Source organism: Pleuronectes platessa, chromosome 4, assembly GCF_947347685.1.
Source record: "Pleuronectes platessa chromosome 4, fPlePla1.1, whole genome shotgun sequence".
NCBI classification, from domain to species: Eukaryota; Metazoa; Chordata; class Actinopteri; order Pleuronectiformes; family Pleuronectidae; genus Pleuronectes; species Pleuronectes platessa.
In genome coordinates this window covers 17,088,960-17,102,756 of record NC_070629.1, presented here as the reverse complement: position 1 = coordinate 17,102,756, position 13,797 = coordinate 17,088,960, and the positions used below count along the sequence as shown (strand labels likewise).

Here is a 13,797-nt window from a genome sequence, read left to right as displayed (position 1 = left end):
ATACTCACTTTTCGAAAAAATGGTTCATAAAATGCTTAATATAATGCAATTAATTGCAATTGATGAACATACACGTCCATGACTAAACTAATACTGATGCATTTATTTTTGTGATGAAACTGAAACTACCGATCAATTATTTTCCCATTGCATGTATTCTGAATCACTTTATAGCTGGATGCTCATGAATGGATTCCCCCCAAAATTGTCCCACTTAAATTGGAGAGGGGAGATTTATTATTTATGGACTGACATCATTCTGGGAAATGTTATGTTTACAAATCCAAGCAAAACCTAGTTTTAATATGTTTCATAATACGTTTTTCTAATCTCTCATCAAAGTCTAAAACTCAAGAAAAAGGAATAATGTACTGGATAACACAATATACAAGACTATGTTTTAATAAAAATAAGTCTTTTTAGTTTTACCTTTATTATTATTCAATTTTTTTAAGGTCCAAGCACTGACAGTGTATCTGCATCTGTTCATTACTTGTTATACAGTATCTGGATTCAATTGAAAATAAGCTTGTCTATTGATAAAGCTTCGACACATATCCATTCAATCTTGTAGCTTACAGTCCTACAGATCTGATGAGATGACTGTTTATGAGCCGATTTATTTTAGCACCTGAGAGTCGAGTTAGACCAGACCTTGATATCTTGCAGGTGTAAGGTGATATGTGATGCTTTGGAAATGCCAGTCTTTACTAAAGGCTATGTGGTGCTCGACTCCTCTGCCTAACCCAGAAATGTTAGTGTTTAGTTTGCACTGCAATATTACCTGGTATGGGAAAAATGTGACCGTGGCGGGTGTAGGCCTCATAACGCTCAGAGCACAACCACCTCATAAGACACAGACACACCCTGTTGTCTCATGGTTGTAATTCCATCTCAATCTGACTTCACTATCATGATATTAACATGAGGGATGCAGCCAAGAGATGTAAGTTTGGTTTTATCTTGAGTAAAGACACTTATTGTCAGATGGCCACAAAAATAGGCACACTTCTCTGTCTCTCTCTTCCCGATCATGTGCACTTAGGAAAACAGACATACAGTATAGAGACCCTGGCTCTGCATACAATTTTAAATGACTTGAAATTAACTGTACATGCATACCCATGTATACATTTTTTTGGCAACACAGCCTTTGATGATTCAGCAACGTCATTAATCAAGTTCTTCTTTAAACCATAAACACATTCTAGTTATATTGTTCATTTAGCTCGATAAATTATGACATTATCTCTCACCAGGACATGAGAGTTCACCTGCACGCCCGTGGCTCACCTGTCTGACTTTACTGTTTGGGTGCTGCTGACAGGATTTTCAGAATAAAATGATGCCTGACATGAACAAACAAATGAGTTAGAGACAATATTTAGGTAATATACTATATTAATTAAGTTTATCATTAAACATCATCCCCAGCTGCTGGTCAACAATGCCTCATGTAGTTTGAAGGATAAAAAAAATAATTGTTTGGGACAATTCAGCAACACCGCGACATTGTATAGGGACATGTCCCTTGTGTGCAAATAACCAAATCTGCCGCCATGATGCACGCATCAAGGCCCGTTGCCCTTGGACTTGTAGTTTAAAAAGTAAAATATATATCACTCTTGTTTATATTAAACATGAACGCAGATGATCATGACATTTGTAACATCAACTTCTCAATGTCAGGAGCAGAGTGGCTGACATACTCAGATCAAACCACCACCAAAACAGGCCGTGTCTTTAATTCCCACCTCTCCTGTAGGGTTTGAGGAGGGAGGGGGAGAGGGAGGAGTGAAACATGTCAGGGGAAGGAAGAGTCAGCACAGCTACAAAGCTTGGACACACCCAGTCCAACAAAGTGTGAGAGACAGTCAGAGGGTAATGAGACTGTGTGGAGCAAACCGAGGGTGTGGCTTTGCACAGGGAGATCAGATAAGCTGAGTTTGCATTGTAGAAAAGGGGCAGGAGTCGCAAATCCGAACAGGCAGCTTGTTACACTTTCACTCTGCTGCTGGACTCACTGAACAGCCCAGCTGCACATTTCCACTCACTCTCGGTCCCACTGCCGTGCATTCCTCCAGCGGTTTGACAGAAGACACAGAGGGGGAGCAACTTCCAGAGAACAGAGAAGAAAACGACACAAGAAGACTCAAGGAAAAGTTCAACCTCGCAGCCATGAAGGACAAAATAAGGAGAGGAGGGGGAAGAAATCAGGCCAAAACTGGTGAGGAAATCCCTGTGAAGTGTTTGTCGCCTCTGCCCCTGTTTCTCTCTCTCTGTCTGCACTTTCTTCTTCCTTCTTTTTTCATGTGGTGCCTCCCTCGCCGGAGAATGTGAGGAGGATGGGATATTTAGCACTGCTCTGCTGCTCTGAACAAGGCCTGTGCTTTTATTCACTGCTTCCAACACATTCGTTGACCCCTTGGAGAACCTGCTCTGCACTTTTTCAACTTTTAAGGACAAAATATTTGCTCAGACAGACTCAATGTCTAAGTTATAACCACATTGCCAGCCTTATAATTGCATAAGCTTTTCAAACTCGGTTTGTCTTCTTCAACCGTTGCCACACCACCTTCCTCGAGGCAGAATTATGCAACGTGAAATTGTTATCCCCTTATCAAAGTGATATAAATCTTTGGGCACAGCACTGTGATTGACAGTTCATGTCACCCCGAGAGCACCGAAAGTCATGACACACAGGAAAGGAATTCTATGTGGTTGAGTAGCAAAAGCCAACATTAGAAATCAGTGCCAAAATAGAATTGCCAGGCCTGAAAACAAGTTTGTTTTCTGTGCAAGTAAGGCAGCATAGCTCCAATAAAGAGAGAGACTGATGGCTCCAAGCTCACAGTGAGGAGGGGCCTTCGCTCAGCCAATCACAAACAAAGAAGCGATTTGTTTTTGGGTGTTTTCCAGTGGTAAAGTGGTCCCAGATTGACAGCAAGAACAGGGGGATTTACTGTACAATGGACTACAGTCTCTACAGTCAAATAAATGTTCTGCTTTGTTGTGAACACGTCGAAAGTGTTGGATATGCATATTTACTCAGTATGTGCATGCAGCCTTGCAAGCACGCTCTCCTGCAGTTGTAGGTTTGTTAGTTCGTTTGTTGTAGCATGCCGCTGTCTAAACATGCCAGCACTGGGTGTGGTTGTCCCTTCACCCTAAGATGACATCAGGGTCAGTCGGTAAATTCAACAGGTTTAGTCACACTTCTGGTTTAGGAACACGCTGGGTCCTGTTCTCCCTCTCTGTTTACGCCTGTGTGTGTGTGTGTGTGTGTGTGTGTGTGTCTGTGTCTGTGTGTGTGTGTGTGTGTGTGTGTGTGTGTGTGTGTGTGTGTGTAAGAAAAAGAGAGAGAGACACACCCCACTTTCCCTTTCTATGACACTTTTTGCATAAATTCTCTCTCACCCTCGGGCTCTGTCTCTCCTCTCTCTCTTTGTCCTCTTTCCCTCACTTACCCTCTCTCACACACACACATACACTCAGAATAATTCTTGAAATATCATGATCATAATTCATTCAATGCATTTTCTACAAAGCTTTAGTCTATTATTATGCACATAATTTTTGTTTAGTGTCTCGGTTTAGCTCATAAGCTGGAAACTATCCTGGCAGGAAGTGACTCAACGGCAGGAAAATCACCCAAATGATTTGCTTGTCCGTTGGAGGGGGTCTGTTATTATCCTCAGTTTGATCTCTTTCTCTTATTTCCTCTTCAAACAGATGTAATCCATGGAAAGAATGATGTTGGTGCTAAACAAGTTGATGACACATCATTCACTGTGAAGATCCAGGGGGCAGGAGTCGAGTCGTTTGAGCTACAGGTCGAAACATGATTGATTCAATTTCCTCTCAGACAATGTTCCCTGTACTATTTACGCGTCAGATAAATGACAAATAAATGATAATTGAACCTACTAGAGATAGCTAAGACTGCATAATTATAACAATTCAGCATCTTAAATTTTGTGGTGAAGCAAAAAAATGTCAAGGTGTAGAACCCTGCAGGGCACAGTTTACATTCATCTGTTTCCATGATGATCTGACAGATTTTTTTCTTCAAGTATAATTTTAACAGTATATGTAAAAGTTTGATGTACACCCGAAATGCTAAGTCTTAATATCTTTCTATATAAAGCAGGAACTGTCCTCCTACAGTAAGGAGTGTTACCATGGTTTGTTAAACTTTATGTTTCGTTGTAGGTCCATGGATTTTGGCTCGTCCAGGATGCACTTATGAGCCTGCTTTCGAGGAATGAGGTGTGTCCACGCTCCAATCTTTCGCTGGCATTCGCCAGCGCAACTCTGGATCCCCTCGCAGAGCTGCAAAGCCTCAAGGGCCTGAAACACGGAGCCATCATTCGCCTTGTTGAAGGTTGCAATTTTTTTTGAGAGCGGCCTCTCTTTTATCAATGCTAAGAATGGATGAACATGTAAAATAAAGATAAATTGGCTATATTTTAATTTTTTTAAATAATTTTTGCAGTTCCTTGAATTTTGCTTGTTTTTTTTGGTAGCAAACTTTATTTGCACTTTTGCATGATTTTACTTCAAGGACAAGGATATCTGTAAGAATAACCCTGTCCAACTTTCACACAATCAGAAATCTCTCTCAGGTCAATGTCAAAAGCTGATTGGCCTTTTCTGAGTCATTACAAGGGTGTAACTTACAGTTTAAGAGGTTACATCTGTGTGCCAACTAATTAGTCAGTTTCTCACCTTCTAGCTGTGCACATTTTTTGTGCATACAGTATGTATTGTTGGGTTGGGTTAAGGGACTGTGCAACATAGATTTCCAGTTCATTGGGCCATCTTACTCTCAGCTCCATAAAGATTGGAATTCTGAATCTTTCTGTTAACCTGAGTACTTTTTTCTAGAGCCCTACACCGCCAGCTTGGCCAGGCTCCATTTGGCTCGAGTCGTGGAGTTGCTGAGAGCATCTGGGCCTCAGGATGCGCTGAGGGAAGGACGCTCACCGAGCCTGCTGGAGACACTCACACATCAGAATACAGGTACACACATACTGAGCCCATACAGGAAGCCACAAATTAGCTCCTAATACTGGGGAGTAATCTATCAGTGTGCAGGGGCATGAAAAAAAAAGAAAAAAAAATCACAAGCTGCAGTCTCTATAGGACCAGAGATATACTACAACCACTCAAGTTCCCAGTTCACCTTTTAATTTAATTAATGTATTGCTGTGTTATTTCAAAGAAGATGACAATAAATCACTGTGCATCACTCCCCTCACCCAAATATGCAGGGAACTAAGAACACCATCTTAAATTTGCAACTTGTTTTCCATGTATTTACCCAGCTAGATATTTATAAAGAGAATTGGTGGACTTCCTGTGACGAGATCGGTTGGGTGATTGATTGTTACTGAACAAACTAAAATGAAAGCAGTCTTGCCGTGCTCCACTGGCTCCACTCCACCTACCCCTTCCTGTGTGTGCCGAATACTTCACTGAGCTGCTGTTGGCTCACATGTGTCTACAGTGCCAGAGCTGTTACTGCTAACCCGATCCGTCAGACTGTGGGTCTACTTCTCTTCCCCTGTGTATATATATATATATATATATATATACACATTTTGAACCATTTCAGTAATTGCACATTAATAAATGAGAAAGTGGAGGATACATATGTGTGTGTGATGTCTCTCTCCCTATTACAGTTAAACAAGAAGAATGGGATTTCTTATAAATAAATAAAATCAAGCATTATGTTAAAACCTTTGAGGTTTTTTACCTGTTCCACCCCACCCTCCAAAATAAAAATGAAAAATCTTTCCCTTGTCAAACTTGTGTAAATCAGGTGCAGACCCCAGCTCACCAAATGGAAAGAGCCTGAAACGCTCTCTGAGCAACACAAAAACGGATTCAACCAACCAGGATGCCGCTCTTCCTGAGTACCTCCTCCCTGGTTCCACAGAAAGACCACTCATGGCCCTGCTGCCGCCAAGCTCCCAGCCAGAGGTACGCACTCAAATTACCTACATTTTAATTTATTTAAACATTATGCCACATCCAAACGTACACGCTCAGGCTCTCTTTTTATTGGTCACATCAGGCCCCCAGTTACCTGAAGGACTTGTGTCTGAGCTGCTGGAACCCGCCTCCAGGTCACAGGAAGCTGCAGGGAGACTTCCTGTACATATCTGTGGTGACAATGGAGGGAAAACGGTGTGACATCACATCTTGTCCGAAAGGTTTTTTCCTCAACAGGTAAAAAAAAATGAAATTTAAAACTACTTTCTGAATGTTATAGCAAACTAACAAATATCCGGTTTATTTTGTACCCTGCAGTTTTGTTTCTATCTCAGTAACAACATTAAATCATTAACTTGTTATATATTTTGTCATTGTTTCAGGTCTACAGAAGATGTGTTTGATCCTCGTCCTGCACAGTCGACTGCAGTTTATCACTGTTTCACTGAACTGCTCTGTCACATCAGTCCTGCCTTCAAAAAAACTTTAACTACAATTAAAAACAGGTAACATTATTACATGTGTATGACAGCTTCACTACTACTACAGTATTAATGAGGTGTATAATTCATATAATTTCAATTACAATAATAAGTCCCAGGCCAAAGCTCTGATACTGTAAACTGTTGATTTAATGATGACTGTGATGGATGGAAGTGGATTGTGGGTAATTCAGCTTGTTCTCTTCCCCTTTCTCTTCCTTTAGGCCTCAATTACCACCAGCAGAAGTGATGCCCACTTCTTACCACACGCTGAGCTGGCTCGGGCCTCATGGTGCCTCGCGCACTCACAAAAACACCTTCAGCCGACTAGGAGTCGATGAACAGGCAGTAAGATGGGTTATTTACACCAGAAGACAAGAGTTTGTTGCTATTCACTGAGAGTCTGCTGCTGGCCGTGATACTGAGTGTAAATAGTTGTGTTTTTGTGTGGTAATTTGTAGAGCCCAGACTGGAATGAGGAGTTGCAGGCAGCTAGAGATCTCTCTCAAGGCAGCCTGGAGGAGCGGCTGCAGAGAGATAGAGCTGTGCTCCAGGTGAACAGCAGCGGCACACCTCAGGACTCGTACCACCGGTTTTCTCTTGTCTGGCCACTCACTTTCTCTTCTTCCTGCCTGTTTTCTCTCAGGTGAACAGTGCATTTGTGAAGGTCGTCATGCAGGGGGCGGAAACCGTTGTAGACGGCTTCGTGGAGCCCGCGAATGGAAACCCAGAGGACCCAGCTTTCCTGTGGGGGGGTCTGTTCATGAGCCAGGGGGCAGCAAGTGCAGTGTTTGGTGGGGAGAGGGGTCGCAGGTAAGACCTAACCCGAAAAAAATGACAAGATAATATTGATATAAAGACTTTTAGTACCGTATATATTCTGTTTACGTTGCATATATTTTTTCTATATATGTTTTCTATTGTGTTCATATGGTCCCTGTTTTTATATATCCTAAAGTTAAAATTGCATTTTGACTTATTCATTTGATTAACTGATTAACTTCATTTGATTAAAAGATTTGTTATCTAATATATAATAAATAAAAAATATGCCCATTCCATGTCTCATTGGGGAAGTCTCTAAAGTTTTTGTTTCACTCTTAGAATTATGCAGATTATTTAAATGTCCTCATCTTCTACTTGCAGGGCAGCTCAAAGGCTGGAGCTCAAAGGCGTACAAGCCTACAGTGAGCTGGAGGGGCTGGAGGGGCTGCACACACTACCTACAGCCATTGTAGACTACAGAGGAGTACGTATGTCTGCCCAGGGTCTGGCTCCTGGTTTGGAAGGAACGGACCAGGAACAGGAAAAGGACGAGGAACAGGAAACTTCCCAAGCATCAAGGTAAAACCCTGTGGTTTCAATCACCAACAATCTCTGTTTATATTTTTGTTGCTTTTCCTCCTAACATCTTTCTTCTTCTGGTCCTCAGGGGCTTACTGTACGGGGTCAATGCCGGACCCCAAGAGTCCCCTCATCGCAGACGGCTGCTCGTGCTCCTGGCTCATGCTGCCAAGTGTCTCGCTATACAGAGACATGTTGTTGTGGCGCCCAGCGGTTACAAGGTACCACTGTTCACACCAGCGGATTCCCAGGGACTGTTGGGAGCTGACGGGAGGTTCTACATACTGGACGTGTTCAGGTGCTTCCCGGCCGATGCCAACTTCTGCCCAGGGGTGGAGACAGAGAGTCAGATTGTCTCTAGAGAAGATGAGCGGAAAGAAGGGAAAGAAGGGGACGAGGAGAAGAAAAGTGGCATTGAAGAAAGTTGGCCTGAGAATTATCACACAGACTCCGGGTTTCCAAAGAGCTTTCCTCACAGTCTCTGCAGGCTGAGGCCAGAGCTGGTGCAGGCTTTCATCCAGCACAAGTGAGTTGTTCATGAGATAAAAGTATTTTCATCCCTGATTTTTAAGTGTTTTCACCAAGCTAATGTTAGTTTGTTTTCTTCTTTCAGACATTGCCAGTTCACTCATCGTGTCCGGGAGACGTTGGATGAGAATGGAGGCTTTGAAGAATGTGCAACAGCTTGTAAGAAATGCTGCAGCAGTTTTAACCAAAGTTATCTTCAGTCCTTTATACCTTTTATACAATTGTTTTTATTCTTGCAGGTGACTCTCGAGCAACCAATGCAGTACGAGCTGCTTGTAAAGAGGTGGGCTCGTGTAGTGACATCATCTTTGAGATGCGATTAAACCCAAATGTCTTTTCTCCAGGTAAACACACACACACACACACACACACACACACACACACACACACACACACACACACACACACACACACACACACACACATACAAACACACACATACAAACACACAGGCATACAGAGTCAAACCTTTTGATATCATCACTAAACATTGTACACATGCACACATAGAAGTGTATGGCAATCTGTTCAATTACAGGATATTAGTATGCAGGATAAAATTTCAGAATAAAATACTTATACATATACATATACTTATACATATACATACATATACCTATACTTATACACTGCCACATCAAAACGTTATATATAATAATTTTTAACATAATGATTAACCAGTCAAAATTTGTTTCTCCCCCTAGCTCCCCTGTTAGTCGAACCATGTATGACATGCATCTTGTCCCCTGTGTTTATAGGAGTATCCTTCCCTTCTTCTGAACGTGCATCAGTAATCCAGCAGGAGAGGCTACTGAAGGAAGCAGCAGCTTTAATCATCACACACCAGATACCAGAGTTTGTGAGTGAATCCTTTCTTAACGCACTTTAAGAGGCTCATCATCTTGTGCCAAAACGAAAACACGCTTATCAAACATGTATGTGTGCACTTACGTAGGTGGAGCACTGCCTACAAAACTATGAGCCACCAATGGATGGAGCGACTCTGAAACAGGAGCTGCACCGGCGAGGCATCAACATGCGGTATCTGGGTCATGTGGTCAAGGCCATCAGTCAGTCAGAGCAGAGGGAGCACCTGAGGCATATATTGGTGGGTTTTATTTACACAAAACAAGCCTTAAACTAAAATGTCCCCGCCCTGCTAATTGTGCTTTCTTCTGTCCCACTGTCTGTGCTCAACAGAGATTGGTTGTGGGGGAAGTTTTCATCCGCTCTACAAGAAGAGTGTTCAACAGTTTCCTCCAGGTACTTTACTGTCGTCTGTCGCGAACATTGCAGTGTTTACACATGCAGTCGGGTGGTCAAATAGCTGAAGGTGTGTGTCCATACACTCCAGGGAGAATGAATATGTGTCCATGGTCTTTGCAGGGTGTGGACGTGGCTAGTCTCTGTGCAGCTATCAGTCACTTCCTCTGCTGCCTATTGGTTCCCCATTTCACGCCCGCTCATGTTGGGGAGGAGACGAAAAAGAAGTCGAAGCGGCGTGCTCGAGTGGCTGAGGCCTCTGAGAGCACGCTCTGGAGCACGCTCACGGGGCCCGAGCTGTGGAACCTGGTCTGTCAGGATGCTGCTGAGACATATAACATCTCTGACAGCCTCGGGTGAGCACACAGCCATTGTTTGTTCTCACTTTGTACTCGTTATTATGCAATGACTCGAAAGTTCATTTTTTTTCGAACAACTGTTATTTTTCTTTTCTGGCAGCTCCGGTCCAAACCACCTGGTAGAGCAGTTTGGCCTTCAGAAGCTCTCTCTGCTCAGAGAGTTCTGTTTAAAGACAGGAGTCCAGGTAACAGGCATATGAAATATAGATTCAGTCACATTTATTATTATAAACTAATTAGAATAAGATCAACTGAAGCAAATTAATCAGTAATGTAAAATAAGTTTCCAGATAAAACTTGAGAAGAAATATGATTGAATAATAAACATGTTTAATTATGTGTCTACACCAGTTGCGGTTGAGAGACTACTACCTTGACAACATGAATAAAGCACCTATCGGTCCAGATGACATCGTCAACATCTTCCCTGTTGTCAAGCACATTGACATGACGACCGTGGATGCTTCTAAAGCATTTCGTGCTGCACAGAACTTCATTCGGAAAGGTGGGTTAACAAATCTACGCCATAGGCTTTACATTCAATATATGTATTTCGACTAAATCTTAATGAAAGGTGGTTCCTTTATTTTATTTTTCCAACTGCAGGTGTGCTGGATCAGGCTCATGAGCACCTGAAGGAAGCATCCTACCTGTTTGGTCGAGTGTGTGATGACCTGCACCCTGAGGCCTGTCACTGCCACAGCCTGTTGGCCAGGGTGGCCTTCCTGCAGGGAAAAGCAGCCGAGGTGGGTTTATATTCCACATTTCCTCCCAGCTGAAAAACAACATCATTACTTTGCAGTTGGAGAACGTAACTAAGAACCTTTACCCATTTGATGTCCACCCACAGTTACTAGTTACTTTGCAATCAAATTATTGATAAAAAACTAAGGAAGTTAGTATAGTGACTAACCAATACATCCTCTATACACGCGTTACACTGTTTATACTATATACAATCAGTGAATCAAACAAAAAATTAAATAATTGTATTTCCTCTCATCATTATGACTCCCATAGGCTCGCAGTGTCCAGCTGAAAGCAGTGGTCATCAGTGAGCGGGTGCTCGGCTTTGACCATCCAAACACTATCCAGCAATATGTGAGTATATCTACACATTAGTATTCTTGAGAATGTTCAGGATATGTGTGGCAGCATTGTGTTTATTTACATGTGATTGTTCTGCTTTATGTTCTAGACCCTCTTGGCTGTGTACATGTATGCTGGAGGAGAGACGGCCCTGGCTCAGAAGTGTCTCCTCAGAGCTCGTCTGCTATTGCTAACAGTGCACGGAGAAGACCATCCCTACACCGCGACACTGGATGTAGGTTGCAGCACCTCAATAATCACTACACCCTCTAAATGCTATTGATTTCACAACATAATACAAAAAATATCTGCTTTAAAAAAAAAAAAACTTAAAGTCGTCTCATTGTCTCCTGTCAGAGCTGTCTTGGGTTGGTGCTGACAGGAGAGCAGACAGGGCAGTTCCTAAAGAATGCTCTGAGGCTCAACACTTCCTTTTTCGGCGCCACAGACTTGCACACGGCTCTCAGGTAAGTTGACATTCATAGCTGGCACAGATATTTTACTTTGAAAAAGATCTGCAAAGTTGTTTATGTATTTGTGCATTTGTCTGGTTTTCCAACGTCATCACCGTTTCTCTCGCCGGTTTCTTGTCTGTGCAGTCAGCACCTGTTGGCCCAGTGGATGTGCAGCAAGGGAGACTACAGAAGTGCTATGACCCATGAGAAAGAGGCGCTCACTGCTTTCACCTCATTGGTCAGTATATGTTTGAGTTTGATTAAAAGTGGCTTGGTTTGGGCGTGAGTGGAAGTCATCTTATGGCTCGTTTCTTTTCCCCAGTTCGGAGAGGATCATCCTCAGACAAGCTGCAGCAAAGAGTTCCTGTGCACCATCACCAAGCAGGCGGTGCAGGTGGAGCGCTCTCTCAGACAGGCAGGAGCTGACAGTACGGAGCAAACAGTGGAGGTATGCGTCTGGATGGAGCTTTGGTTTTCTCTGAGAGTGCTGAAGGAGGAGAAATGGATAAATGTGTTTGTTAACCTCACCGTCCTCTGTGTCTTCAGTGTCTGACTCCTTCAACTGAGACCAGTTTGGAGCAGATGGTTCTGGTGACAGGAATCAGGAAGATCACACAAAGGTAAATATCTCTAATATAATATGTGTTGAATGTGATCCTGAAATGCTGCTCAGCTATTCTTTAAAAACCAAATCTAAAAATACAATATTTATATCATGGCTTATAGTCATGTTACATCAATAAACATTAATGATAAGGATCGCTTAAATTTGTTTAATAAAATAATATGTATCCATACTGTATATCCTGATCATTGAAAAATATACTAGTAAGGTCATACTCATATTTATACCTCCAACAAGGAGGTAGATATGCAGACTACAAGTCAAATTACCCAGAAACTTGGGGGTTGTGATGTGGATCAGGAAAGAATTCATAAAATTTTGGTGCAGATCCGGATCAGGAGGCGGATCCAGGATTGTTTTCTTTAACTTTATTTAAAATTGTGTTTTTCAACAATAATTAATTGAGCTTGATGACAAAATCAGGCATATTTAGGGAACTAGCATTCATGAGTGTGTGATATTTGGTGCAGATCCGAATAAAAATCTGGATCTAGTGAATTTAAATGTGTAAATGCAGTATACTATGTGCCATTATAGTTTCAATTATATTTAGGCTTTCTATTTGTCACCTAGGATTTGATATCTTGTAAACTACTTGTCGAAATCCGATCTTTAAGGCATGTTTTGATGAAAACTCTGCTTTTCAAGTACAACTTACCCCATCTGCTTTAGTACTTTTAATATATATATGCTCATGTATTTATTTCATTTTCATAGTAGCAGGTTCAAGGAGTACAAGCAGAGACACCTGGAACGAAAAGCAGCAGCTTTAAAAGAACTGGGACTCAGTTTTCCTGGCGAGCTCTTCGCCTCAGCGACTGTGAAGGCAGGAGAGAAAAGCTCTGATAAAGAAACAGGATGCGGGAAGGAAGCTGAGGATGGAGGAAGCCCAGCGGTGGAGAATGACAGCGAGCGCCAACACGAGCAGTCGGTGGACGAGGTGTCGGTGGTGGGTGCTGCTGCTGTTTCAGTTAATGGTCATGTGGTGGAGCCCGCGGAGCAAAACAAGCATGAGGAGAAAACCGAGAAAAGGGAGGAAGGTGACAGAGCCACCGAGGTGAAAATGGTGAATGGGGAGTCAGAGGTCAGGGCTGAAGGAGAGGAAACTAAGAGCAGTGTAGAAAAGGAGGAGAAGAGCAGCACAGCAAAAGGGGAGTTGGAACCCAAAGCAACATGTGAGGCGATGAAGTCAGATGAGAAAGATGGTGAATCAAATGGAGTGAGGGACACCAAGGCTACACCGTCAGTCCTGAAGGGTAAAGGGACCTGGGCTGATGTTGTTTCAAAATCAAATTTAGCGAATGGAACAGGACACAAAGACACAGCAGTCAATGGAGTCGCAGATGAAGTCACTGCGAATGGAGTAGCTGAGGAGTGAACACATAACAAACCAGGAAACACTGCTGTAGTCAAGTTTTTCTAACGTCACTGCTGTAACACTAAACTCTGCCAGGATCCGAGAGGTCGTTTGATTAAGTGAGGCAAAGAATGAGAAAGCAGAGAGTGAGAGGATGAGTCTTACTTTGTGTTGGAGATGGTATTACTGATCCAGGGAGAGGGCTGTACTGTGTGTTGTTTTTTCCAACAATAAACTTTTTACTCTGAGTATTAAAAAGCACTTGTCTTCTCCTCTTTAACGTGTCTAAATCGGC

General features: G+C 42.5%; 1 protein-coding gene across 2 annotated transcripts; it reads left to right on the top strand.

The window, feature by feature from the left end:
• Positions 1-1,829: 1,829 nt before the first annotated feature.
• Positions 1,830-13,760, top strand: si:ch211-166a6.5 (clustered mitochondria protein homolog). Of its 2 annotated transcripts, none has more exons than XM_053420650.1 (28): positions 1,830-2,227; positions 3,733-3,833; positions 4,213-4,384; positions 4,888-5,022; positions 5,828-5,988; positions 6,083-6,237; positions 6,384-6,506; positions 6,707-6,830; positions 6,944-7,036; positions 7,129-7,295; positions 7,629-7,826; positions 7,915-8,352; positions 8,440-8,513; positions 8,594-8,698; positions 9,113-9,213; positions 9,310-9,462; positions 9,555-9,617; positions 9,741-9,973; positions 10,077-10,161; positions 10,328-10,481; positions 10,583-10,722; positions 10,997-11,077; positions 11,175-11,300; positions 11,423-11,532; positions 11,665-11,758; positions 11,843-11,968; positions 12,067-12,140; positions 12,866-13,760. In XM_053420650.1, the coding sequence occupies exons 1-28, from the start codon at positions 2,179-2,181 to the stop codon at positions 13,521-13,523; spliced, it is 4,293 nt and encodes a 1,430-aa protein (XP_053276625.1). In that variant the 5' UTR covers positions 1,830-2,178; the 3' UTR covers positions 13,524-13,760. The 2 variants fall into 2 exon arrangements, with proteins under 2 accessions (XP_053276625.1, XP_053276624.1); XM_053420649.1 differs by having other exon boundaries at positions 1,831-2,227; positions 12,863-13,760.
• The last annotated feature ends 37 nt before the right edge of the window (positions 13,761-13,797 follow it).